Genomic DNA, 25,974 nt, shown 5'->3' on the forward strand with positions numbered 1-25,974 from the left:
TCAGTAAGATACACGCATATATGAGTCAGATACACCCATTGATAACAGTAAGATACACCCATATGTAAGAATCAGATACACCCATTGATAACAGTGAGATACACCCATAGATATTATTCAGATACATCCATATATATCAGTCAGATATCAGTCAAACATGCTTCAATATCAAGCCACATTACAAGTTCAAGCAGTATACACCCCCCAATCTACGGAATAAACCCCCAAAAATCAACAACAATAGCAGGAGAACTTAGAACAAGAACGTAGAATGACGTAGAACTTAGAAGAACAACGTAGAACTTAGAACAGTGTAACAAAGAAGCAAGAATAATAGTAAACCCTAGAAGAATGACGTAGAAGAAAAATAAAATATACAGGAATCTTAATGAACTTACGTTGAGTATTGTTGCTTTGTTTTCTCTTCAGATTCGTCACGGAGAGTTTGATGGTGTTTTGATGGAGGTTTCGAAGAACGATTTGTATATTTTGAACTTTGATTTTCGCTCGAAAATGGAAGGGTTTCCTTGTTTTCGAAGCGTTTTGAGAAGTGGAAGAAGTGGAAGAAGTGGAAGAGTTTCCCATACGTAACGGTTGTAGTGTTGAGCGCGTGATTTCGACGCGCCATGTTATCTCTCTTTATGCGCGTGGTTTCTATTTGGGCTGGGCCAACTTGTAAACTTGTAAGCTTGTATGTATAGCCCAGCCCTTTAATTTAAAGATGTTATCATGTGAGTATTTTTCTTAAAAAATACACTAAAAATAAATTCTACTCATATATAGGAAATTAAGTATGTAATACAAGGTATTAGAAAGCTGACGTATTCCACCCACCCGCACACAGATTATAAATGTATTTGGAATACATGCTATGATGTAAGGTTCTTGACCAGGACATGGTTGAAATAAACAACAAAAAAATCATTATATTTTCAACATATATATTATTTAAAAAGAAAGAGTTAATTTGCTAGTTTTATAAAATCTCACTCATATAATTAAGTAAACATGTGGGTTATAGTTTTATCATATGTGCACATATAGTATTATTTATGAAACTTGCTATCAATGATTCAAAATGCTCATGTATGTATATATTAGTACTAAAGTATAATAGCAATTTATTTTACATCTTAATTGATTATTTTGCCAGCTAAGTAGTATTTTACATTGTTATTATTTTAAGTATTTCACCTCATGTATATGTTAGTGAAATTAAATGAAATATGTATTATTAATCTTATGAATTTCTATATTGTTTTAGATATCAGGTTCTAACAAAAATAAGCATTTGTCAATTAAAGTATGAAAATTTATTAATAAAAAAGTGATTAGTACTCACAAAACTAAGCTTTTATTTACTAAACTTATAAAATCACAAACTCCTGAAAAAGCCTTTAGCATTATGTACTTCATCTCACTACAAGAAAAAGTGTATTTATCGACGTAAAAAATCGACGGCTATCTCTCTCGTCGATAATTTTCGACGGCTTGCTGTCGATATTTTTAAAAAAAATAATTAAAAATAAAATAATAAAATCGACAGTTTGGTCGTCGATTTTTTAATGATACATTAAATCTATCTTTACTATCGTCATATTGTCGACAAACCGGGGGTTGAATATACTTTGTTTTTAAAATTGACGGATATAGCGTCTATTTTAATATTTAAAATATCGACAACCTTTTCGTCGATAAATTTGAACGGTCCAGATTGCTTTCTGAAATTAAATAAATGGTGTGGATTTAATATATAAAATAGATGCTAAAGGCGTCGCTTTTTTTCAAATTAAAATCGACAAACTTACCGTCGATTTTTTTTTGCTAAATACACCAACCCCACGCCCACTTCCTGCTCCAAGTTCATAAACACAATTTTATCCTTTTCTGCATTCGAGCGTATCAGAATTCAGAAACACCAACCTTCATTCTCCTCTGCTGGCATCACAGTTGTGCCGCCATCACTCTGTTTGCTCGCGCCGCCACTGTCGCTCCTCAGGTATCCCCTTCAATTTCATTTGGAAATTCCTAAATTCCCCTTGATCCTCTCCACGCCGATGACCCCTCTGCTCTTCAGGTATCCCCCAAACCCTAAATTCCCCTTTCCCCATTCGATTTTCTCTTGTTTTCAGCTTCTGCTTCATGCTAATTTGCTTCTCCTGTTCTATTTTTTTCCAATTAGATTCGTGTGCCAGAAAGTTGTGATCTTGTTGCTGTTGGAGCATTTGCTGTGGCATTTGGCACTTCTCATGTAGCACTTGTGCATAGAGCTAATTTAACCTCTGGTCAGGTATGTCATATGTAGTTAATTTTTATTTATTTATTTGTTGGTTATGTTTATATCTCTTTGGAGTGGTTCAAAAGTTGATAAAATTGTAGGTGTTAGTGGTTTTGGGTGCAACAGGAGGTGTAGGACTTGCAGCTGTTCAAATTGGAAAAGCGTGTGGTGCCATTGTCATTGCTGTTGCTAGGTAGTACTAATTTGTTTCAATGCAAGGTTGAATATGACTGATATAATTGTTCTGCATTTAATTGATATTTCCATTTACTAGGTATCCTTTGGAGTTGAATGTTTATTGTTTTGCATAACTCGGTTTCAGGGGAGCTGAAAAGGTGCAGATTTTGAAGACTCTTGGTGTTGATCATGTCATCCCTGCTAACATAGCTCTTGTTAAGGTATACTATATCATAAGTTAAGTCTTGATTGATCTAATTATACTAAAGAGCTTATCTATTATGGAACCTCTATATTTGCTTATCTATATTAAAGACACTCTGAGTCAATGAGTGGTTCAGAAAATTACATGCAAGTCTTTTTTCATAACATATTCAATTTTTAATTATAACTAGCTTGTGCAGTGAATCAATTATTAGTAACAATGATAAGTCTTATCCTACAAAGCAAACTAATTACATGAATGTATATGCTACTATGAGCAGGAAAACAACTGGTTTGTCTTTGCTTTTTTCATATATTTTATTTTTTCATGCTTATTTCATCCTGGCAATGTAATGATTATGTTTTTCCATTTTTTCTTTTGGGCATACTTATGACTTTTCCTATATATCTTATATAAGTGCAATTTTTTTATGTCATTTTGAAGTAAGCTTCTACCTTTATGTCATTTTGGGTTTCTCTTGTTTTTAATTTCAGCGAATGATCGACTAAGTTAGATGATTTAACTATTTTTGTCTCTGCTCAATGAAGTGTATTGATGAATCTGTGTTCTGTTTGTGCTTAATATTTTTAACAGTGGGGTTCAAATTGATGGATCTGTGTTCTGTTTGTGCTTAATATTTTTAACAGTGGGGCTCAATGAAGTGTATTGATGGATCTGTGTTCAATAAAGTGTATTGATGCATGTCAAACACTTTGCTACAAACCCCTGAGCTGTGTTAATTTGATTTGATAGCTTAGGGCTATAAATTTGACCATCCCAGTTACTGTTTTTCAGTGACTTTGTGTTTTGTGATCACAAAGAGAATGGCATCCACTAATGAGACTGAAAATATGGGTGAGAGTGATACTGTGAAGAACCTTAAACATGTCGAGAGGAAACTTCTCAGATGCAATGTTCCTATTGATGAGCTTCCTGAAGTGCTTGATGTAACGTCTTCTTTTCCCTTTTCTTGAAATATCTATATATGTTTCTGTTTCTGATTGGTTTTTGTGTCATGAGTTTTATTTTGTTTTCTTAATTGATCATGGATTCCTTGTTCAGCTGAATGATTGCTTGTTGATTGGGATTTTAGTTTCTGGTGTGAGTTCTTGTTTTTGTTGTAATTATCTATGTCTTGCTCACAATTTGAACATTTTGTGTGTGAGTGTGTGTTTGGGAGTTCTAACATCCAAAGGATTAGTACATGCAAATTCTTAATAGTTTACAAAAGAAATTGAAAATCATCATTAGTATGATTGGTTTTTATTTAACTAGCATTTGCCCTTAGGATTTGATGGAGTTAATCTGTAATGGGTTAACCCAAAGTGGGTGTTTATCTATGTAGATGCTTAATAGCAAAGGTTTAATTTATGCTAGTTGGAAAAACCAAGTGGATTCGAGTAATGATGCGAATTCGAAATATAGTCATTGATCACAATGATTTTTTTCCCAAGTTCAGAACAAATTTAGACAACACTATCACAAAAAGTGTTCCGTTGCCATGTAAACTGATTTCATTATTGGTTTTTGGCTCTGTAACTTTCAGAATCTGGACCTGATACTATCAACAGTCAATCAATTACCAAGTGAGCCAATTCAGGAAGCACTTGTACCTTCCATGAAAGCATTGATTTCTGATGAACTTCTAAGGCACACAGATGAGGATATTAAGATTTCGGTTACATCTTGCATTGCTGAGATTACAAGAATTACAGCCCCGGATACCCCTTACGACGATGAACAGATGAAGGTACTGATTGATTTTAGTCTGATGCAATTGTCATTTTTCATTCAAACAACTCTCTATTGATTTACTTGCTTACATGCAGCTCCTTGTGCCTCTGTTTCTCTTGATTTCATATCGTCCTTTTCAATTTGTATGAACAATTTTTAATAGGATAGCTAGCAATGCTTTCAGCCTCTTTTTTGGTATTAAACACACCACATTCTTAAGAATTATTTTTATTTTTATATTTAAAAGTTTATTTGTCTTGTTATCTAATATTCTGTATAAATTTTATTTTTATATTTAAAAGTTTATTTGTATTAACGGTTTATTATTTTTCAAATAGAAAAAGAAAAATTAAAACATATAACTATTAAAATCGACGGCAAAGTTGTCGCTTTTAAAAGTTAAAATAGACAAATCTAAACAATTAAATCGACGGCAACTGTGTCGATTTTATTCAATCACATATCGACGGCGTTGTCGTCGATTTTATTAAACATATTATAGACAAAAGTGTTGTTGATTTTATTGAGTTAAATATCGACACAAAAGCTGTCGATTTTATTGAATCAATTATCGACAAATAAGACGTCGATTTTAAATAATAATATCGACGGCAATGTTGTCGATTTTATTAGGAATGTAAAATTCTCACACCCATATTACAGACGGAACGAACGTCGATTTTATTAAATTATTATCGACGGCCATGAAAGCCGTCGATTTTATTAGCATTTTAAAAAATCGACAAGCTTTATAGCGACCAACTGCGCCGTTTATTTTGCCGTCGAATTTCAATATTATCGACGGCTAAGCCGTTGATTTGGCCGTCGATTTTAACGACGTTTCTTGTAGTGTCTATCTTCGAAGCCATCACAAAAATCCAAGAAAATTTTATCTTTCTATAGCCATCATACATCATACTCTTAATTTTGAACAAGATTTACATCATGCTCACTCATTAAATAAAAATCATTAAGAAAATAAATCTCTTAATCAAGAAAGTGAATTTGTTACTTAAGAAGGCCTCTTAAAAATAATACCTTTTAAAAATGAATAAGTATAACAATCACTTTTTTTATTGTTTTTATTGTGAATGCATATTTAATTACTCATTATTTGACCTGTTTATAAGTTTAATTCATATACTGCTGTTGGTTGTATAACAACTGCCTTTAAAAGTAAATATTCATAATGTTGCCCCTACATGAATACATGTCAATGTTCAAATGCGAGATTTATGATTTATTAAATTTAAAGTAAATATTTATTATCATTTTTTTTTCATATTTTGATATTATACATAGTACTTAATCATTTGTATATGTATATTTTCTTTTATAAGAATACTGTATGTGGGATGCTCAACATAATACAAGAATTCGTCAAATATTTTATTAAAGAGAGTGCTCGATTAAAAAAGTTGATGAGTCATGAGAGAGTTAGTTATTCAAAAGACTCTAATTATGTACTTAAAAGTATATTCCTACACCAGTTTGGCATCAACTATTGCATTATTGAACTATAAATTTGCATTTTCAGAACAGATTAGTGGCAAATATTGTGAACTGAGCTTCAAATATTGGTAGTTCCATGCACTCTGGTGATTTCATATCTATGGGTGAACACGCCTGCAGAATGATAAGATTCATAAAAATAGTTTAATTTTAATACTTGTTCTTATTATGAACAGAGCTTTTTTATTCTCTTTTCTTTTTGTGAATTAAAATTACAATATTATAAGAGAAAGCTACAGGAGTAAAATATTCTCTAAATGAGGTTTATATCAAATGCCATATCAAAAAGAATAAAAATTGGATTGATGAAAAATCTGAGAGAGCCATTGTATGTGTGCTAGTTTGTTCTTCTTCTTTTTTCTTTCAAAAAGATAATTTTCACTATATGTTAGTATTTATTGATGGTATATTTAGTTGCAATTAAAATGGATTAGTTTAATTTTGTAGGGTAAATTCAAAAAGCTAAAGATAAAACTCTCTCAAGTAACTTTATTCTTTGATAATGAAGGAGTTGTTGAGGCATCTAATAGAAGTCTAGAAATGTTAGATGATTACACTATTTAAAATGAAGTTTTGTCGAAGAAAAAAAAGGGAGCTGCTTTTGGTTTAAGTTTTTTTGGTTTATATCTCTCTTCAAATGCAGAAAGAAAAGGCAAAGAAGCAAGAAGTTAAGTTGGATGGTGCTGAACGCAAATTAAAATGTCAAGAATATCAACTAAAAGTTTAACAAAAAAAAATTGATTTTACTAAAAAAAATACTTCATATTTTTATATAAACAATAAAATCTCCCACTACCTTTAACTTTATTTAAATTTATAAAAACTGAATTTAGAACAGACTTTAGTGATGATGATAATAACATTATTAGTGATTAATGTCTAAAGTATTTTTGTTTATTGATTAGATTAAAAAATCTTTAGGTAAACTAGTTATTAAGTTTTAGTTTATTTATAATTAGTGACTTTTAAAGCTCTTTTTTGTTTTAGATTAATAGGTTTTCATTGTTTTAGTTTGATTAGATTTATGGACATGAGTATTTTGTTTCTTATAGAGTCCCAAGTCTTTTACTACTTAGAATTTGATTTAAATTTAAATAACTTTTTTTATGATTTTATTATATATTTATATACATCACGTCATTGATGACATGAATGAAGAATTTGTTTAAATATTATAATTGCTTTTAATATTGAAGATAACATTTATATAAAGTTTTTATTAAAATTATTATTTTACAAATATATACATATATATATAGAAATTGCCGTTTATATAAAGTTTTTATTAAATTTTTTGTCCAAAAATTGTTTGAATAATAATTAGATATGTAGGAAATTTCTGAGAACAATTTTTTTATTTTGTATGAAATTTTTTTAAAATATGTAAATTATTGTTAGTTAAATCTGTCTGAAATTTAATAAAAAAAAAATTATTTTTTAAGATTTGTCTGAATTAAAGTATTTTTTGTTTGAAATTTATTATTTATATATTAATTAATTTGTTTGAAATTCATCTAAAATGCATCATAATAAATAAAAATTTGACAAATAAATGTCTATTTAAAATTTATCATAAAATTATCTGAAAAAATAGAGTTTTAAACGAAATATAATTTAGCAACAAAGATTTTTGGGACGAACAAAATTTGTCTAAATTTTATCTAAAATAAAAATTATATCTAATTTATTTAAAATTTATTTTAAGGATAAAACACTATAATAAGCTAAAGAGAATGAAATTTTACACAAATAAGCCAAATGAAAAACTGGTTCATGAATCCACTAATGCATATTACTATATAGTTCGAATTAGGTTCATTCGAACTCTATTCACACATAATTCGAATCATGTTGATTCGAATTATACACAAACGCACACACACTAATTCGAATTTTGATTCGAATTACACTAACACACGCTGCACATAGTAATTCGAATTGACCAGATTCGAATTACTCATGATTTAATTCTGCCCATTTTTTATTAAAAAATTAATAATTGATTAAAAAATTAATAATTTAAAAATTAAAAAATATATTTTTTATTTCATGCATTAAAAAAAAGCTAACAAAATATTTTATTACGAGACTTCTTTAAAATATTAATGAGCTATCAATTCGAATTTCATATAATACTCTTTTGCGCATTTTTAATAGCTCATGAATATTTTTTTATAAATTTTTTAAATAAATTTATTTAAATTATACCACAAAAAATATTTTATTCTATACAAAATAATTTTAAAAAATGGCTTAAAAGATGTTAGGAGTACTATAAAAATTTGTAATGTCCTAATGACTTAGGACATTAAAGAAATACTCTACATAGTCAATAATAATTTAGAAATTAAAAAAAAATATAGTTATAACCAGTATTTACCTAAATTACTAGAATATTACAAATTTTTATAGTACTCCTAACATTTTTTAAGCTATTTTTTTTAAAATTGTTTTGTATAGAAAATGGCTTAAAATGACTTAAAATGGCTTAAAATATCCTTTATTCTAGGCAAAATAATTTAAAAAAATGGCTTAAAAAAATGTTAGGAGTACTATAAAATTTTGTAATGTCCTAATGACTTAGGACATTAAAGAAATACTCTACAAAGTCAATAATAATTTAGAAATTAAAAAAAATATAGTTAGAACCGGTATTTATCTAAATTACTAGGACATTACAAATTTTTATAGTACTCCTAACATATTTTTAAGCCATTTTTTTTAAATTGTTTTGCCTAGAACAAAGGGAATTTTAAGCCATTTTAAGCCATTTTCTATGCAAAATAATTTAAAAAAATAGCTTAAAAATGTTAAGAGTACTATAAAAGTTTGTAATATTCTAGTAATTTAGGTAAATACTTGTTATAACTATATTTTTTTAATTTCTAAATTATTATTGACTATGTAGAGTATTTCTTTAATGTCCTAAATTATTAGGACATTACAAATTTTTATAGTACTCCTAATATCTTTTAAGCCATTTTTTAAAACTATTTTGTATAGAATAAAATATTTTGTTAGTTTTTTTAATGCATGAAATAAATTATATATTTTTTAATTTTTAAATTATTAATTTTTTTAATCAATTATTAATTTTTTAATAAAAAAATGGGTAGAATTAAATCATGAGTAATTCGAATATGGTCAATTCGAATTACGATGTGCAGCGTGTGTGAGTATAATTCGAATCAACATGATTCGAATTAATGTGTGTGCGCGTTTGTGTATAATTCGAATCAACATTATTCGAATTATGTGTGAATAGAGTTCGAATAAACCTGATTCGAACTATATAGTAATGTGCATTGGTGGATTCATGAACGAGTTTTCCATTTAGCTTATTTGTGTAAAATTTTATTCTCTTTGGCTTATTATAGTGTTTTACCCTTATTTTAACTTCATCCAAAATCTGTCCCAGAAAATGCTAATTTCTAGTAGTATTACAAGTAATGGATTTAAATCCTCTAAATTTTAAATTTTACTTTAGAGAATAAAGTGTAACTTTTTACCATTTATTTCATAGATATGACAAAAAAATATAAAAAAATTATTTAAAAATAAAAGATCACACTTTATTCTCTAAAATAAATTCAAAATTTAGAGGATCTAAATTCGCAAGCAAATAGAGAATCAAGCTAACGACTAAAGTTGTTGGCAAAAAACTTCATTATCACAATAAAAATTGTTGCAAAACCTTTGCAGCAACACTTTGTGACACAACATGCGGCATTTTTTTGTTAGGATTTTTTTTTTTTTTTTTGCCAACAACCTCCTATTTCCACCAGCAAAAAATGTCACTCGAAAAAAAATGTTATTTCTAGTAGTGACATGTTATCCAATGTTTTCCAAGAGCAACTCTTGGGCTAATTTTTTTTGGTATGGAAAAAAAATTGGTGTTTTTGTTGAAAATGGGAGTATTTGGTGTAATTACAGATGGGTGGATTTTTTGGGTGGGAAGCCAACACGTGGGGGGCGTGTTGCAACACGTGGGGGGCGTGGTGGATACGTGGCAGCATTCTGACCAACACGTGGGGGGCGTGTTGGACACGTGGCAGCTTCTTAGCCAACACGTGGGGGGCGTGTTGCAACACGTGGGGGACGTGTTGAATGATTTCCATACTACTGTAATACACTTCAAATATCAATATTCAACCAAAACACCATCTCTCTTTCCATATTAAAAATAATTTCTGCAACTCTTGTGAGGCATTAATTAGTTAGTTTAAAACCCAAAAGCGCAATATATATATATAATGTGAGAATAATTAATTAATTTAATTAAGGGTGTTGAAGTCAAACCCAACTAATAATGGAGGAATCACGATTTACCTTTCTATAAATCAATTTTTAAAGTTATATTTCATTGTTTGCTCTATATTTTATATCCAAGATCTGAGTCATTAGCGAATTCATCGTAAGAGTGTATTTCTCTATATTTCATACTTCATAGTGTGTTCCTCTATTGTTACTCCCACGCTAGTTTGGGAGTAACATGCTCCTACACCTAATTAAAAAAATAATATAATACATAATATGTGTTAGATTAATCAGACAGTAAAAAATTAATTTTAACTTTTTAAAATAGTTATTTACTTATATTTCTTTTAATTATTATTATTATTATTCTTTTAGCTTTACTTGTGTTGCCGCAATAAGGATTTAATAATAATAATAATAATAATAATAATAATAATAATAATAATAATATTTCTTTTAATTATTATTATTATTATTGTTTTAGCTTTACTTGTGTTGCCGCAATAAGGATTTAATAATAATAATAATAATAATAATAATAATTGTTCATACTGTGGTAAAAAAATAAAGTCAGATTCAAAAAGGATAAAAGGTCTATCCAAAAAGACCGTCCTCCTAATTTATCCGACCTCTTAATTAAGAGGTCGGACACGACAAAAAAATATATATTTTTAATTATTTAAATAAGTAATTATTTTTCCAAATCTCTCTTATTATCTCTATCTCCACTAAAGGATAGATACTAACAAATTTTCAAGATAAAGGGATTACCAAAAAAGGTGGAACTACACCAAAAGGTGTGTTAAACTTAGTTTGATTTTGGGCTAATATATGATGACAATCATTATTTGGGTGAAAGTCTAAAGTTGGTCTAATGTGTGTGCTAAGTGATGCAGGCCCATTTATATGTTGCTTCGGCGCATTCTAGTATTGCTTCAGCATCTCAAATTGTTACAACTCCAACACTCTAGCCCATTACGTGCTAATGAACAACAAATCAATCCCCATGAGCCAAGAGAAGAAAGCACCGAACAAAAGAAAGAAAGAGAAGGACATCTGTTAACAATATGGGACAACTGTAACACCATGACAAGAACAAGGACAGTTGGGGTCACTCTCATTACAAGGACATCAGTAAAGCACAACTCTGAACATGGGAGAGCAAAACACAAACTTGCAAGAGAGCAGAAGTAGTGGTGCAGTTCCTCGGACAGCAAAGGTAATGGAGCAGAGGGAGAAAGAAATACATGCTAAAGAATAAAGCAACTCCAAGGACAACAGAGGTGGTGAAATGGTTCCTCGACAAGCAATGATAGTGGAGCAGAATGAAGCAAGATGAAAAATGACTGCATGCCAGCAGAGACAGTTCCAACGGGTAGCTGGTAGAATGGAATTAAAAGAGGCAATGAAGAGCAAATGAGAAGAGCAAGCTGATATTATAAGAGAGGCCTCACTTCAACATTTGAAGGAAGAAAAAGAGAGCACATTCAAGAACATCATCTCAACACTTGAGCTAAATTCTTTTTCTTCTACTAGAGCTTAATTTCTGATTTTCTTTGTTATGGCTATCTTGTGTCATCTTTTGTATTGAGAAAAGGTTGAATATGTGAGTTGAAAAAGGCAAGAGTGATGCATGAAAGAGCCACGAAAATTCTGAGTAATTGATTTATTGAACTAGGATTAGTTCTCCTTGCCAAGTTGGGAGAGCACTTGGTGGTGAATTTAAATCTGTTAAGGTTCCCTTTCCAAGTTGGGACAGTACTTGGGAAGCTGAGCTTTGGTGAAAAAAGCTTAGTGGTAGATACTAGTTGAATTAGGTTGTAATGCAATAGTTTTGGTGAATATAATCAGTTGATTATAGTGAAAATTCCACCATGATTGTGGTGGAGATTGGACGTAGGATTCATGACACTTAGAATCCGAATAAGGAAACATTCGATGCCGTGATTCGTGTGTTAAGTGTTTCAGGCTTTATAGGGCAGGAATGGCTTAGAGAATGGAGAGGAAGCTAGCAAAAATGGAAGGAACACAAGAAACCAAGGAGATAACCAGCGAGCATCGACGCGCACGCATGGCTCACGCGAGCGCGCGATATGGAGAAATTTGCAGCGACGCATGCGCGTGCTTGACGCGTACGCGTGGATTGGAGTTTGCACAAAGACGCGCACGCGTGACTGACCCGTACGCATGACACGCCAAAACAACCAGCGACGTGCATGCATGACATGCGCGATCTGCAGAAATAACAGAAAATGCTGGGGGCAATTTCGGGCCGAGTTTTGACCCAGTTTTCAGCCCAGAAACACAGACTAGAGCAAGGAAACATGCAGAGACTCAACACAGATTCTCATTAGCATAGTTTTAGTTTTTAGATCTGAATCTAGAGAGAAAATTACTCTTCCTCTAAATTTTCTTTTACATTCATAGTTTTATAGTTTATTGCTTTTGCTTTTGGATATTGAAGAGTCATCACCTCCGTTGAAGATACTATTCTAGTTTGTTTCCTTACTCTTTTATTTATTTCATATTCTTAATTCTTGTTTAGAGTTACAATTGGATTATTTTCATGGATTGTTAATGCAAAGGATTACTTTTATTTTTAATTAAATTGCAGTTATTGTCTATCATGTCTTTCTTTTATTCCCTTTTTAATTCTGTGCAAGTACTTCTCATGTCAATATAGTAGATTTTCAACTTGACATGGGGGTTGATTAAAAGGAGACACTTGAGTTGGAATGCTCAAGTGATTAGTTAAATTGGAAGTTGTTGGCTAATTCTGTATTTACTAACGCTAGACCTTCCCAAGGGAGAGGACTAGGATTTGCGAATAAGAGTTAGCTCAATCACTTGACTTTCCTTTATTTAGTAAGGGTTAACTAAGTGAAAATAACAACCTCTTTACACTACACTTGAGAGAATTCCAACAAGGATAGAACTTCCGATTAATTATTCCCTCAGTCAAGGCCCTTTATTTAGAATATTATAAATCTCTTTTAATTTTCATTGCTTAAATTTACAATTATTTATTTGCTCATTGTCCAAACTCAAAATTACCCAGAAAACTCCTGATTAATAAATTAGCACCTCTTTGTCAACTCGTTGGGAGACGACCTGGGACTCATACTCCCAGTATTTTTATTCTAAAATTTTGTGACAACCTTTCTAAATTGATGGAGCGGATTTCAGCTGGTTGAGAGCTATACTCGCAACGCTGTTCCTATATTATAATTTCTTAAATTGGCCGACTTCCACCCTCCCGTCATATATTCTTCCTTAAACCCTTGCTAACCTAAGCATCGAAGTCTCTTGCAGGTACCACCTCCACCTTCTCACGAAAAACTCGGACGTCGACACCTCCGATACCAGAACAAGTCGGACGCTGTCTCATATGGAGTCTGAACCTCACATTCAGGTTCAAATCATCGTTTCAGGTAACAACAATAACAATAATAACAACAATAACAACAACAATAATAATAATAATAATAATAATAATAGGGTCATTTAAGGAAATATATCGAATTAAAAAATATAAGTAAATAATTATGTTAAAAGATCAATAATTAAGTTTAACTGTTTGATTAATCTAATGCATATAATATATTGTCTTTTTAAAAAAAAAAATAATTGTTGGAATATATATGCTCCTCACAAACTAGTGTGGGAGAAACAAATCAGCTCCCTAGTTATTGTAATTTAACCATATAATCGAAGTTAATAATATAATCGCTAACACTAGTTATAGTAAAAGCTTAGCAATTCAAGCTCGAATTATATATATATATATAACTAGGCTATAGAAACATAATATAAGATCTAGTGCTATAAAACTTGAAACTAAAATAAACTTTTTGATATATTTATCACATGTATTATAAGGATATTACTTAAACTACTATGGTTTTAAATTTTTATGTCGTATTAGTGAGTGCTTTATATATTTTTCAGTGACTCATTGATATTTCGACATTCACAAAACAAAGTGATGAATTTATTACATCAAACATTCAATAAGATATAATATAAATTCCATTATGGGAGATAATAATCTAAAATTATCATATTTAATTTAATAATTAATTTAAATTAGTTAAGTGATCAACTCATTTATCTTTTTAAATAAGTATTAGAATTTAAATTTTATTTTGTGTATACAATAATTTATTTATCAGTAAAAATTAAAAAATACAAAATGTAATATTCTCTCATTTCTCAAACATTTTTTATATAAACTTGGTATCACCCTCAAAAACTCAAAGTCATTCAAAAACTTACCATTACTAAAGTAGTACTATAGCGGAAGAAATACTTTTCATCCATATGGATCACCACGCGTACGCCATGGATCCATGCCATGCCAACATACCCCCATGCATGCCACCATCTCCAAGAAGTCACGTTTATACCACCTTCTCTGACATCTCTTTATACATTCTTGTAGTTTTATCTCATCATTAGCTGAAATACAATAAGATGGAGTCCGAAATTCAGCAATGGCAGAATAAGTAAATATTCCAATCATCAACACTACTAATGCCTTCTTCACACCATTTCTAATAACCATATTAATTTTTTTTTTCTCTCTTGCAGTTCCAGGTTTATGATAGCTCAACATATATATAGGATCAAAATGCGGCTTAATATTATTATATTCAAAATGACTCTACAGCTAGAATGTTTCGATCTTAGTTTGTGTCCTTTTTTTATACCAAGAGTTGTTAATAATCAATATAAATAAAGCAAAGAGATATTTTAAAACTTGATTTATCATTTCTGTTTAGTTAATTAGATTGCCTCTTGAATTTGACAAAAAAATAATTATTAAGAAAAAAAGCTTCCTTATATGATAATGGTATTTATCTACTTGATTTTGTACAAGAATGTGTGGGTGAAATGCCTCTTCAATTTGACCAAAAAAACTTAGAAAAAATCTATTATATAATAATGGCATTTATCTATTTGGTTTTGTACAAGAAGTTTGTGTGTGAAGTGCCTTTTCAATTTGACAAGAATAACTTTTTATTAAAAAAAACTTACGCATATAATAATGGTATAGCGATCGATTTTAGTGACCGAAAAAATTGGTTGTTTATAGTGACTGATATAAAATTTTTAGAACTAAAAAAATGTTGATCGCTAAATCAGTCGCTCAATTATATTCAGCAACCCATTTTAGCGACTAAAATTTGGTCGCTAATAGCAACCGAATTAACGACCGATAAGTTTTAAATACAACTAAAATAAAATCGGTCGCTATCTTTTAATTTAGCGACCGAATTAGCAACGAAAACCAAAGTAACGTTAAGATAGTGAAAGAGTGAACAACTATTTGATTGCTAAATCGGTCGCTAAGATACTAGTCGCTAAATCGGTTGCTAATTGTTAAGATAGTGACTGATTTTAGCGACCAACAGAATCGGTCACTAATAGCAACCAAATTAGCGGCCAATAAATTTTATAAAACCAGAATAAATTTGGTCACTAAAATCGGTCGCTATTTTTTAATTTAGCGACCGAATTAGCAACCAAAACAAAGGAAGAAATATCCTTGGGACTCTTAGTCACAAAATTGGTCGCTATTTTTTAATTTAGCGAACGATTTTGCAACCTATAGATAAGTAAATAAAATAAAATATTATTGGTTGCTAATTCGGTCGCTAAAGTTGTGGTCCGATTTTATAAACTAATCGGTCGCAAAAGCAGTCACTAATTAAAAAAAATATATTATCTGAATTACCCATAATAACCCTAACTCACCCACACCATTCTCATCTTCTCCAATCAGATACCATTGACATCTCCGACGCCATTGTCGTCTTCTTCGCTGTCGTCTTCTGTATCTCGCCGCTGTCTCCTGAGGTCCCGTCGGCGTCGTCTTCTGCAGTCTCAGCGTCGTCTCTTGAGGTCTCGTTACCATCATCTTCTGCAGTCTCGGTGTCGTTGCCTTCGTCGTTGAGATCTTGGCGCCATCTTCGTCGTCTTCAAGCAGGTAACCTCCTAATTGCCGATTCTGATCCATTCTGTTAGGTTTAGTTTTTTCCCCTCTGGTTAGGGGTTTTAGCGATAAGCTTCGTTGAATTTGCCAGATCTCCAAATTTTGTGATGGATTTTGTTCTTGTTATGACAAGTGAATTCATGAAGCTTGTGAGAGCCTTGAAGTGGTTCTTGTTGCCGCTCACATTCTCGTTTACCTCTTCCCTTCTTCTCTTACCTACCTCTCTCTCGTTCCCGCCAGATCAAGTTGTAAAACTCATTTCAGATTGAAAGGAAACCTAATCTTAGATTAGTAAGGTTTCACAACTTAAGCATTTTTGAATCCTGTGCTTGTGCCTGTTCTTGCTTAAGTCTGAAGCCATTGCTTTGCAGCATTCAGTAAATTTTTTTCATAACTAAGCTTACTTCTAGTTTTCATACAAGGGCTATATATAGCCTGCATCAGATTTATTTATTTTAAATTTTTTAACTTTAGGAAGGTATTTTGTTGTTGCATTCATTTTGCAGGACGATTTGGTTCGCCTGAAATCTCATTACAGCTGGTTATGTCGAACAATCTGTATATGGAATATGCTCTTACTGTTTTTTAGGCTTAAGTTTATGTGCTATAGAACATTGTTTTCAAATTCTGTCTATTTTAATATAGTACTTAGCTTTTCAAATTCTGTTTCTCAACTTGTGATTGCTTGGAAATATCTATAAAATTTCACCTTTCCATAATAAAACAAAGTAGTAATATTGATCTTTCAAAGAAAAGTTTAGAGTTTTGGGTTGTCAGAGTTAAAAAAATAATTTAATTGTATATCAATGCTGTTTTTTTTTAAATTAAGTTTCTAATTTTCCATCCCTTATTCCAAGTCATAAAGGATTATGAGCTCTTCCATCCAAAGATGGATTTGATGATGTTACAAACACCAGCCAATAGATCTTGATTTGATGAGATTACATTGCAAATGAGATTTTCCTCTTATGTGGTTATGTGATCGAGTTTACTTGGTTAGTGTAGTGAGTGGATTTAGTATAACGATTGATGTTGGACATAAGGATTCACTAGATAACCAATTGAAAAAGTATCAACTAGTAATTTCAGGATTTGCATGTTTCTTCTATCCACGTATATATACAGTTTGCATAGAGCTCACGAAACTAGAACTGCAAATGCAGAAATTCTAATGAGGCTAGTTTCACAGGTCTTTCACTTGAAAATATAATGTTAAGAGGCTAATTTCATTTCATGTCAGGTCTCCCTAAACACATTCAGGAGAGTGAAAGATCGGAACTCTTTCGAAATTTTCATTAACCAACTTCTAAATTACTCCTCTTCATGACTAGCTTCCATCAAGATTTTGCAGTATATTAAACTAGTTGAATATAGTACTTAGCTTTGAGCTAAAAATTCTGTTTATTTTAATATGTTATCTTGCTCAAATTCTTTACTACATATATGTTTGTACCATATATTAATAAATAATTAGGTCGTTGTTTTCAAATATACTTTGCTTTATACTCGTTAACTCGCATTTTTAGATTTAAATGTTTATAACTTTATATGGTATAAAAGCATGTAATCAACTATAATTTAGTGTCTAAACAATGTTTGCAATTCAAAATATCATATCTAATTCTCTACTATAAATATAAATATAGAGAAATAAACATTGGAAATTATATATGCCTTCTTTTTTCATCATTTTCTTCTGCTATTAAGCATAATTTTTTTTCAACAAGTTTATTAGATCATGTGTATCATTATTGAATAGATGTGTCGGAGAAAATAATCAAAATGAATACCTACCTATGCTCTTATTATGAGAGTTTATTATTATCTTTCTATCTGCAAGTGAGATTTTGTATTTTCCGGATGGACTGGCATGAATAAATGTGTATGCTGTGAAATTTAATTTGTACCTAAAATTATTAAACCTAATTGATGACTAAAATTAATTTTGGTCGCTATTAATAATTAATTAATATGTACTGTGAATGCTGTCTGTCTGTGACAGAAAGTTAGTAGTAGCAGTAATAACAATAAACTCATTGTAGAATATAGAGACTGAGATCAAAAGGAGGGTGTTTGAAAAGTTAGTATCCGAGGCAATGAAAGAGAAAGAAGAAGTGGTTTTACCTCCTTTTTTTTCTCCCTTTTTCATTTTTTTCATCCCCAAACCAAAATAACTTTTATATTATTTTACAGAGATGGAGTATTTGGTTTTAACATGCAAGTAAGAGGGCCACCTCAATAGAAAAATACCTTTGAAACACAAATCAAAGACATGAAGAAACAGGAAGAACAGTGTAATAGAAAATCTAAGAAGGGTTACATTGTAATTTGGACTCAAGAGGTAAAAACTTATTCTCCCTATTGCATTTTTTTCTTATTGTTTAATAATAGTTCTTTGTATACTTATGAATCTATTTGTATTTGAATATTGTCTTATGCTTGGTTAAGTGAGTTTCAAGAAGATGATATACTGAGAGTGCAGATTGGTATCCATGGAACTGAAAAGTATTAATTCTTCCTCTCTTGGGTTTAACTAGAGAATTTTCAAAAAAGGTAGAAAAATTTATTTCCTTTGCTGAGAAACTTTCATGTTAGCTAAGATTTTCCATGTGTGAAAATGTTGTGTGCTGAATTTGTTGTTAATTTGCAGCCGAATGATACAATTTTGGCTATTTATTAGAAAAGTGATTATGAATATTTTGTCATAGTGGATTCATTTATCACCATTAAAACTTAATTGGATGGAAAGTTAGTTGCTTTTTTACTCTCTTATGCCATCACTCCATAATGTTAATTCTTAGCTTCCTAAATCATGATTAGGAAGACGGGACTGATATTACTGCGAATTCTCTTCATCCGGAAACCATTGCCACCAACCTTTTCCGTCATATGGATGTGGCATATGGTAACTCTACCACATTCTACTATTTTATGAACTCATAAAGTATGCTTTTGGTTCATTTTCCATCCAATTTTTTTGTTCATGCAAGTATAGTTAATGCAATTGGGAGACTTATGCTTAAAAATGTCCAACAGGTATAACACATAACATCATATATATATGGTTATTTAGCATACAAGATAGTTGAAACATTCATTATGTTGAATATGAGATTTTGCCTGCTATGTAGGGAGCAACAACAACATGCTATGTAGCGTTGCACCCACAAGTGAAGGGAGTTAGTGGCAAATACTTATCTGATAGCAATCTGTCCAAAATAACCTCCCATGGAACTGATGCTAATTTGGTTAAGAAACTCTAGGATTTCAGTATGAATTTGATCAAGTAGATTGCCATGCTCACAAGGACATCATACCTACATCCTAAGCAAATCAAAGGCATCAACATTATGAACAAAGTTATATTATAGTATTATACTTGTATTCTGATCGTACATTTCACAAACATGAGTTTCAAGCTTCGAACATGATGGGCATACCAATTTAGTGCTATTTTGTTTGGATAAATTAATTTTTGTATTTCCAATGTTTGGTTGATATATTATTTTTATTGGAGTGACAGATCGAGTTTCCCTTACATTTCAAGATGGTTCTACTCCTAATTAGAAAATTACTTTATTATGTTATTATGCACATAAACAAATCTGAAAATTAAGTTTTAACGGTGGTAAATGTAAAATTAGTAAAAATCTATAATTAAAATCAAGAACAACGACCGATTTAGATTTTTAGTTCAGGAATTAGCGACAAATTTAGTGACCAATTTTAGATTTTCAAATCAGGCAATGGCGACCGATTTAGCGATCGATTTCATGGCAACCAATTTAGCGACAGAAAATTTGGTCACCATTTAGAGACCGATTTACTCAGCGACCGATTTAGCGACGAAAAATTAGGTCACCAGTTAGCGACCGGTTATGTTAGTAACCGATTTAGAGACCGATACTCTTTGGTGATGGCTTGGTGGCCTTGCTAAAAAATCGGTCGCTAATGGTTAGTGATCGAAGTTGGTCACTATTTTTTTATTAGCAACCAAGGTTTTAGCGACCACCAGAATCGGTCGCTAAATCGGTCACTATTCTGATAATTTCTTGTTGTGTTAGTTAATAGTTAGATATTTAGCTATAAGGTCAGGTGAATTATTATGCTTAGACTTGGCATCATAAACCTTTTAAAAATAGTCTCTGTGTTGTTGAAAAGGTGTTATTTTATATTTGTTAAATTAAAAGAGACAACCTGAAAATTCACTTAGCCCCAATTTAATTGCTTTTGGGTTGAACTCTAACATTTCCATTGCACTATCCCTAACCTTCGAAAGGGGTACTCTCCCAAATCACAAATTTGGAATCTATCTCAGAGAAATGGGTGAAGCAGGGATGAATTATTATAGTTTGTCTTGAAGCTAAGGAACCCAACAATGGAAGCATCTAAACCTTATTTTGATGAAGAATGTACGAGCAAATCATATGATAGAGCATGCTTATGTCGCCTGGTAATAGTCCCATTGAAATCAAAAACTCCTTTCAACTCTTAGTCTCTCACGGATCGTTTCTTCGACAATATCCTATATGAAAGGTATGGTGTGAATTTAATTTTGGTACTTATTGTGAATGCAAAATTTTTTCTTACTTTATGATGTTATTACACTTGATTTTGGTGGAACAAACAAATATGGTGCAAATATTTTCAATGAATAGATGAGATACAATTATTTTTCCTATGCTACTTGGATTGAAATCATCGGAAGTAACCAAGGGATGAGGGGATGAGATCCAGCTATTATTGCTAACTTCGATGTGGTGGGTTTTCACTAAGTTATTTGTGTTTTGGATCCAATTCATCTTAGTGATTTGAAGGTCTTCTTTTGTTAGTCGATTTTTTACGTATTTGGTATAAACATCATATGCAAATTAAATTCAGTTGTTTTATGAACATATTTGAAGACACATTTTGTATAAATTATCGTACACAAATTATTAGTGTGCATGTGCGTGTGGATAAAGCCATACTCGAACAAAAGAATGGGTTACAAATAAGAGGATTCAACACATTGAGGTTAAAAAAAAAATATAAGAAAACTTTTATAACTTAGTAGAAATAGATATACAGCATTCCCTAATTGACACTAAAGTAAAAAAACAAAAAAAGAAACATCGCAGTCGCCTCACTCTCCTACTCTACCATGCCATCTTCCTCGCCTTCAGCCTCCGTACCACAGCACGTCAGTGTCGCCACCACTTCCTTTAGTGCTGTCATGGAAGAGCCTTCGCACCGTCTTTCATCCGCCGTGAGCATGCCGTTCACCATAGCAACGTTGTTAGCCGAGAGATGGCACACACAAGTCAGGCAGAGCCATACACCTCCTCCGCTGTGGCGCGCGGCCTCCTCTTCTGTCGCGACTTGGGACATTGCGTCACCTCGTCCATCTCTTCTATCGCGCCGCGTCTCATCCTTCTCCACCATCATGCTACGTCATCACGTTTCCTCTTCCTCCGTCAAGCCGTGCCTCCTCCATAACCTCCGTTGCCTCGTCGAACCGCATCTTCTCCATGTTGCCACTCCAAAGGTTAGTGGATGTTTCTTTTCCAATTCAGTGGATGTTTCTTCTCTGTTTCAGGATTCAAAAACTAAGTAGAAATCTTTATATGAGATGTTTTTCTCTTTCCTTGAATTGCTAGATGTTTCTTTTAAAGCATGATAGATGTTTGTGTATACATTTAAAATAGTTTTTAGATGTTTGTTTTTGTGTTAGTGGATATTTCTTAAATGGATGCATTTTAAAGGCATATCATATCAGATGTTTTTTTATTTATTGGATTTTCTTTTTAAGCATGTAAATGTTTCTTTATCAATAAATGGAGGTTTCTTTTGTGAGTTAGTGGATGTTTCTATTTTGGTATGAGTGGATCTTTCGTTAGAGTTTGGATGTTTCTTTAATTATACTTCTAGATGTTTCTTTTGTTTGTATTTTGGATATCTCTTTCAGTTATACTATAGGTCTTTGGTTTTCATTTTTCGATTTCTTTCTTAAATAGAATGTAGGATGTTCTCTTTGGATTATCAGATGTTTACATATTATAACCCCACTATGTGTTGTGCTGTTGTAACACCTAACAATATGGGCAAAAAAGTACTGCATCATAAGGGAGTTCAAAGTCGATTCAACCGAACAAAATCAACCAATTGAGTCGAAAAACCGAAAACTGAAAAAATAAAAAATGATATTTTGCTATTTTTCTGTGGTTTGATTTACCTTTTGGTTCTGCTAGTGAAAATCCTAACCGAACCGAACTTAATATAAATGAACAAACCCCCTAGTAGATTACCTAGCCGCCACTCAAAACGCTAAGTCCTTATTCCCTAACTCTCTCCACTCTCCATTCTCCACACTAGAGTACTCAACCACTCCATACTCCACAATGCTAAAATCTCCTCCTCCCACCTTCCACAAAGTCAAAATATTTTCAGCCCCTGATTCGCCGGATAGCACCCTCGCAGCGGCCCTTCCTTGTTGTGCTTCCCTCTTCTCGGTGTAGTCCTTTCTTTCTCTCCATCTCTTCCTCATCGCGCTTCCCTCTCCTCGGTGCGGCCCTTTTTCTCCCTTCGTTCGTCGTCGTCCTGCACGCACAGTAGCCGTCGTCTCCTCCACGCACAAGTAGGCGCCGTTGTCATCCACGCGTTGTCCTCAAGAATGGAGCCTCCGAGTTAGTTATTCAATTTCTGTTTTTATGATTCTGTTAGTGATTTTATTTTGTTGTGCTTCTGCATATATTTTTTATAATTCTGTGTTTATATTTTTTATTTTTAATTTTGCTTTATGTTTCTGTTAGTGATTTTATTTTTTAGTTCTTCTTCCTTTGTTTTTCTATTATTTTATTTTGTTGTGCTTCTGCTTCTGTTGTTCTATGATTTTGATTTTACAATAGTATTTTTAAGGGATAAGTATTGTTTTGGTCCCTAACGTTGAAGGTCAGAATCGAAACCGTCCCTGATATAATTTTTGATTTAAAATCGTCCTTAATGTTACATTTTATTTTAAAATCTTCCTTTTTAATAAATTTTTTTCTAAATGACAAAAATACCCTTTTTTCACCATTTAATTCTTCTTGTTCTTCTTCTTCTGGTTCTTCTTCCAGAAGAACAAATTCTTCTTTCATTAACAAATTAAAAATACAGATTCAACAAAAAAAAAAAAACACACAACTCAAAATCAGAAATTCAAGAAATCCAAAAACAAATTCTTCTTCTTCTAGAAGAACAAATTCTTCTTCCATTAACAAATTAAAAATACAGATTCAACAAAAAAACACACAACTCAAAATCAGAAATTCAGGAAATCCAAAAATAAATAAATAATGAATCTAAAAACAAAAAAAAAGTAACAGCAATTCAGAAATCAAAACAAGAACAAAACCAACAATAAAAATTAGGGATTATGATGAACAAATCCATTATTCCAATCCAGATTCAACAAATCAATATCAGATTCAATAAATCAAATTCAGATTCAATAAATCAACATACAACAATGATAAAATCAGTAAATAACAAATTAAAATTAAATTAGAAGTAGAAGCAGAAGCACTCAAGTAGAAGCAGAGGCAAAAAGTAGAAGACGAAGCAGAAGATGCAGAAGCAAACGATGCAGAAGCAGAAGCACAGAAGCAGAAAGTAGAAGAAGCAAAAACAGCGGTGAGGCGGCGAGGCGGTGAGGAACAGCGGCTGGGTAGATCGGCGGTGGCAGGAGCATGCATGAACGGTGGCGACTCACTCCATGGCTGGGTAGATCGGCAGCTCAAGCTCCCCTTCCCGGCGACGCACACCACGGCAACGGCAGATGCAGAGGCCGAAGTAGGGCCACCGGTGGGCTGGGTAGATCGGCGGTGGCCTCCTTACCTCCCTCCTTCCCGTTTCCTTTCCCCCCCACCCCAGCACCCCCTCCCCCAACAAACAAAAACGCGTTCCCACTTTTCATCTGTTTTTCGGCTTGTCTTTACTTTTTACATTAAGTAGCCTTCTTTCTGCCAATTTGTTTGATTTTCATATTTCTATCCTATTGATAATTATATGTATTTCACCTACCAATGTACCCATATTTCTGAGCTGACAAACCTGCATGTTATAGGCGACGACTTCCCCGATTTTGATGACAAGAATGCAGCTCATGGGGTAGTGAAAAACCAATTCAATAAAAGAACACCGACCAAAATTCGCAAGTTCATCTATGAATGCTCAATGGAAAGCGAAGTGATGAGCGGATATTTTATACGCTTTTGGCATCATTTTCATCTAGTTTTTGTTATGTTTTATTTAAGTTTTATTATGTTTTCCTAGGTTTTAGTGCAAAATTCATATTTTTGGATTCTACTTTGAGTTTTTGTGTTTTATGGTGATTTCAGGTATTTTCTAGCTGAAATTGAGAGTTTTGGCAAAGTCTGATTCAGAGACAGAGAAAGGACTGCAGATGCTGTCAGGATATGACCTCCGTGCACTCGAAGGAGCATTTCTACAGCTATAGAAGTCCAAATGGCACGCTCTCAACGGATATGGAAAGCTAACATCCAGGGCTTTCCAGAAATAGATAATAATTTATACTTTGCTTTGGAAATGAATGCCCAAAACTAGAGTTCAACACCAGCCACCTACCCTATTCCTGGCGTTGGACGCCCAAAAGGGAGCAGCTGGCGTCCAACGCCCAAAAGGGAGTCCCAAGCCAGCGTTCAATGCCCCTAAGGGGTCCTAGCACGTGGAGACACCTTTGGCTGAGCCCAAACACTCACCAAGTGGGCTCGAAAAGTACATTTTTGTACTACAAGACTAGTTTATCTTATTTTTATAACTCTTAGTTAGCAGATTAGTATTTATAGGAGGAGATTACCCGAACTTTGGATCTTCTTCTTCCGCCACTTTTACTTCCGAACATTATTGTATAGTATGAGTCACTAACCTCCTATGTTAAGGTTAGGAGCTCTGCTGATTCTTATGGATTAATAATATCACTATTCTATTTTGATCTATGCTTGATTCTATTATAAGATGTATCTTCGTTCTTCGTCCTAATGGATTGGGAGTGTAACTTGACCGTCATTCCTATTCACATGGATTCTTGCAAGTCCTTGACGGGAGAGTACTGAACCACAAGCTTGATTATACATCTCATAGACGGCTAATCCACGGCTTCATTGGGGACTTCTCGAGACATTAGTTCAGCCGATGTGCGGGGCGATTAGGGCCTTTATGGTATAGGCTAGAACCATTGAAGCAGCGTTCTCTGATCCGGAAGATCCGACCTTGTCTATGGCGCTTTGAGTAGGATCACCAAGAGAATGGACTACTAGAGCTTCAACCCCGTTCAGATTGGATGACCACTGACCCGGCGTTAATCATATACAGCCTGCCATGGAATGAATCAATCAGAAGTTAGAGTAGATGGTGAGAATTTATCTACTCTTTACCCACTTATTCATACTATTTGCATGGTTTGACATTTGCCTTCCTAATTATGTGCTTTAATTGAAAACATGTTTCTTTGGACTTATCTTTGCTAATATTAATCCTCTGTTATTACCAATAGATGCCTTGATATGTGTGTTAAGTTCTTTCAGAGATTACAGGGCAGGAATGGCTCAGAGGATGGAAAGGAAGCATGCAAAAGTGGAAGGAATACAAGAAGTTGAAGGAACTGCAAAGCTATCAGCCTGACCCTCTCGCACTCAAACGACTGTAACTTTAGCTACAGAGATCCAAACGACACGGTTTTAGTTGCGTTGGAAAGCTAACGTCCGGGGCTTCGATTTGATATATAATATGCCATAGTTGCCATGAAGCTAGGTGACGCGAACGTGTGATCCACGC

The 25,974-nt window shown here is 32.5% G+C and overlaps 2 protein-coding genes and 1 long non-coding RNA gene across 27 annotated transcripts; all 3 read left to right on the top strand.

The window, feature by feature from the left end:
• Positions 1-1,842: 1,842 nt before the first annotated feature.
• On the top strand, positions 1,843-12,766 carry LOC112720593 (sister chromatid cohesion protein PDS5 homolog C). Of its 18 annotated transcripts, none has more exons than XM_025771584.3 (7): positions 1,843-2,077; positions 2,183-2,290; positions 2,380-2,471; positions 2,601-2,676; positions 3,456-3,607; positions 4,207-4,410; positions 5,932-6,219. In XM_025771584.3, exons 5-7 carry the CDS (start codon positions 3,485-3,487, stop codon positions 5,959-5,961), a joined length of 357 nt encoding a protein of 118 aa, XP_025627369.1. In that variant the 5' UTR covers positions 1,843-2,077; positions 2,183-2,290; positions 2,380-2,471; positions 2,601-2,676; positions 3,456-3,484; the 3' UTR covers positions 5,962-6,219. The 18 variants fall into 18 exon arrangements, with proteins under 18 accessions (XP_025627369.1, XP_072062768.1, XP_072062767.1 ...); XM_072206667.1 differs by lacking the exon at positions 5,932-6,219 and adding an exon at positions 11,052-12,766 and having other exon boundaries at positions 1,855-2,077; positions 2,553-2,676; XM_072206666.1 differs by lacking the exon at positions 5,932-6,219 and adding an exon at positions 11,052-12,766 and having other exon boundaries at positions 1,855-2,077.
• A 3,105-nt stretch (positions 12,767-15,871) lies between these two features.
• LOC112720595 (short-chain dehydrogenase TIC 32, chloroplastic) lies at positions 15,872-19,680 on the top strand. Of its 8 annotated transcripts, XR_003162283.3 has the most exons (6): positions 15,872-16,152; positions 18,352-18,499; positions 18,607-18,711; positions 18,979-19,063; positions 19,154-19,194; positions 19,290-19,680. XR_003162283.3 is itself a non-coding variant. In XM_025771585.3 (5 exons), exons 2-5 carry the CDS (start codon positions 18,431-18,433, stop codon positions 19,419-19,421), a joined length of 327 nt encoding a protein of 108 aa, XP_025627370.1. In that variant the 5' UTR covers positions 15,872-16,152; positions 18,352-18,430; the 3' UTR covers positions 19,422-19,680. The 8 variants fall into 8 exon arrangements, 2 of the variants coding, with proteins under 2 accessions (XP_025627370.1, XP_072062770.1); XR_003162279.3 differs by lacking the exon at positions 19,154-19,194; XM_025771585.3 differs by lacking the exon at positions 18,607-18,711.
• A 639-nt stretch (positions 19,681-20,319) lies between these two features.
• On the top strand, positions 20,320-25,134 carry LOC140176332 (uncharacterized). The gene is made up of 2 exons (XR_011867434.1): positions 20,320-20,694; positions 24,245-25,134. It is a non-coding gene; the product is annotated as an uncharacterized lncRNA (long non-coding RNA).
• Positions 25,135-25,974: the final 840 nt, after the last annotated feature.

This window comes from Arachis hypogaea, chromosome 11, assembly GCF_003086295.3.
Source record: "Arachis hypogaea cultivar Tifrunner chromosome 11, arahy.Tifrunner.gnm2.J5K5, whole genome shotgun sequence".
NCBI lineage: Eukaryota > Viridiplantae > Streptophyta > Magnoliopsida > Fabales > Fabaceae > Arachis > Arachis hypogaea.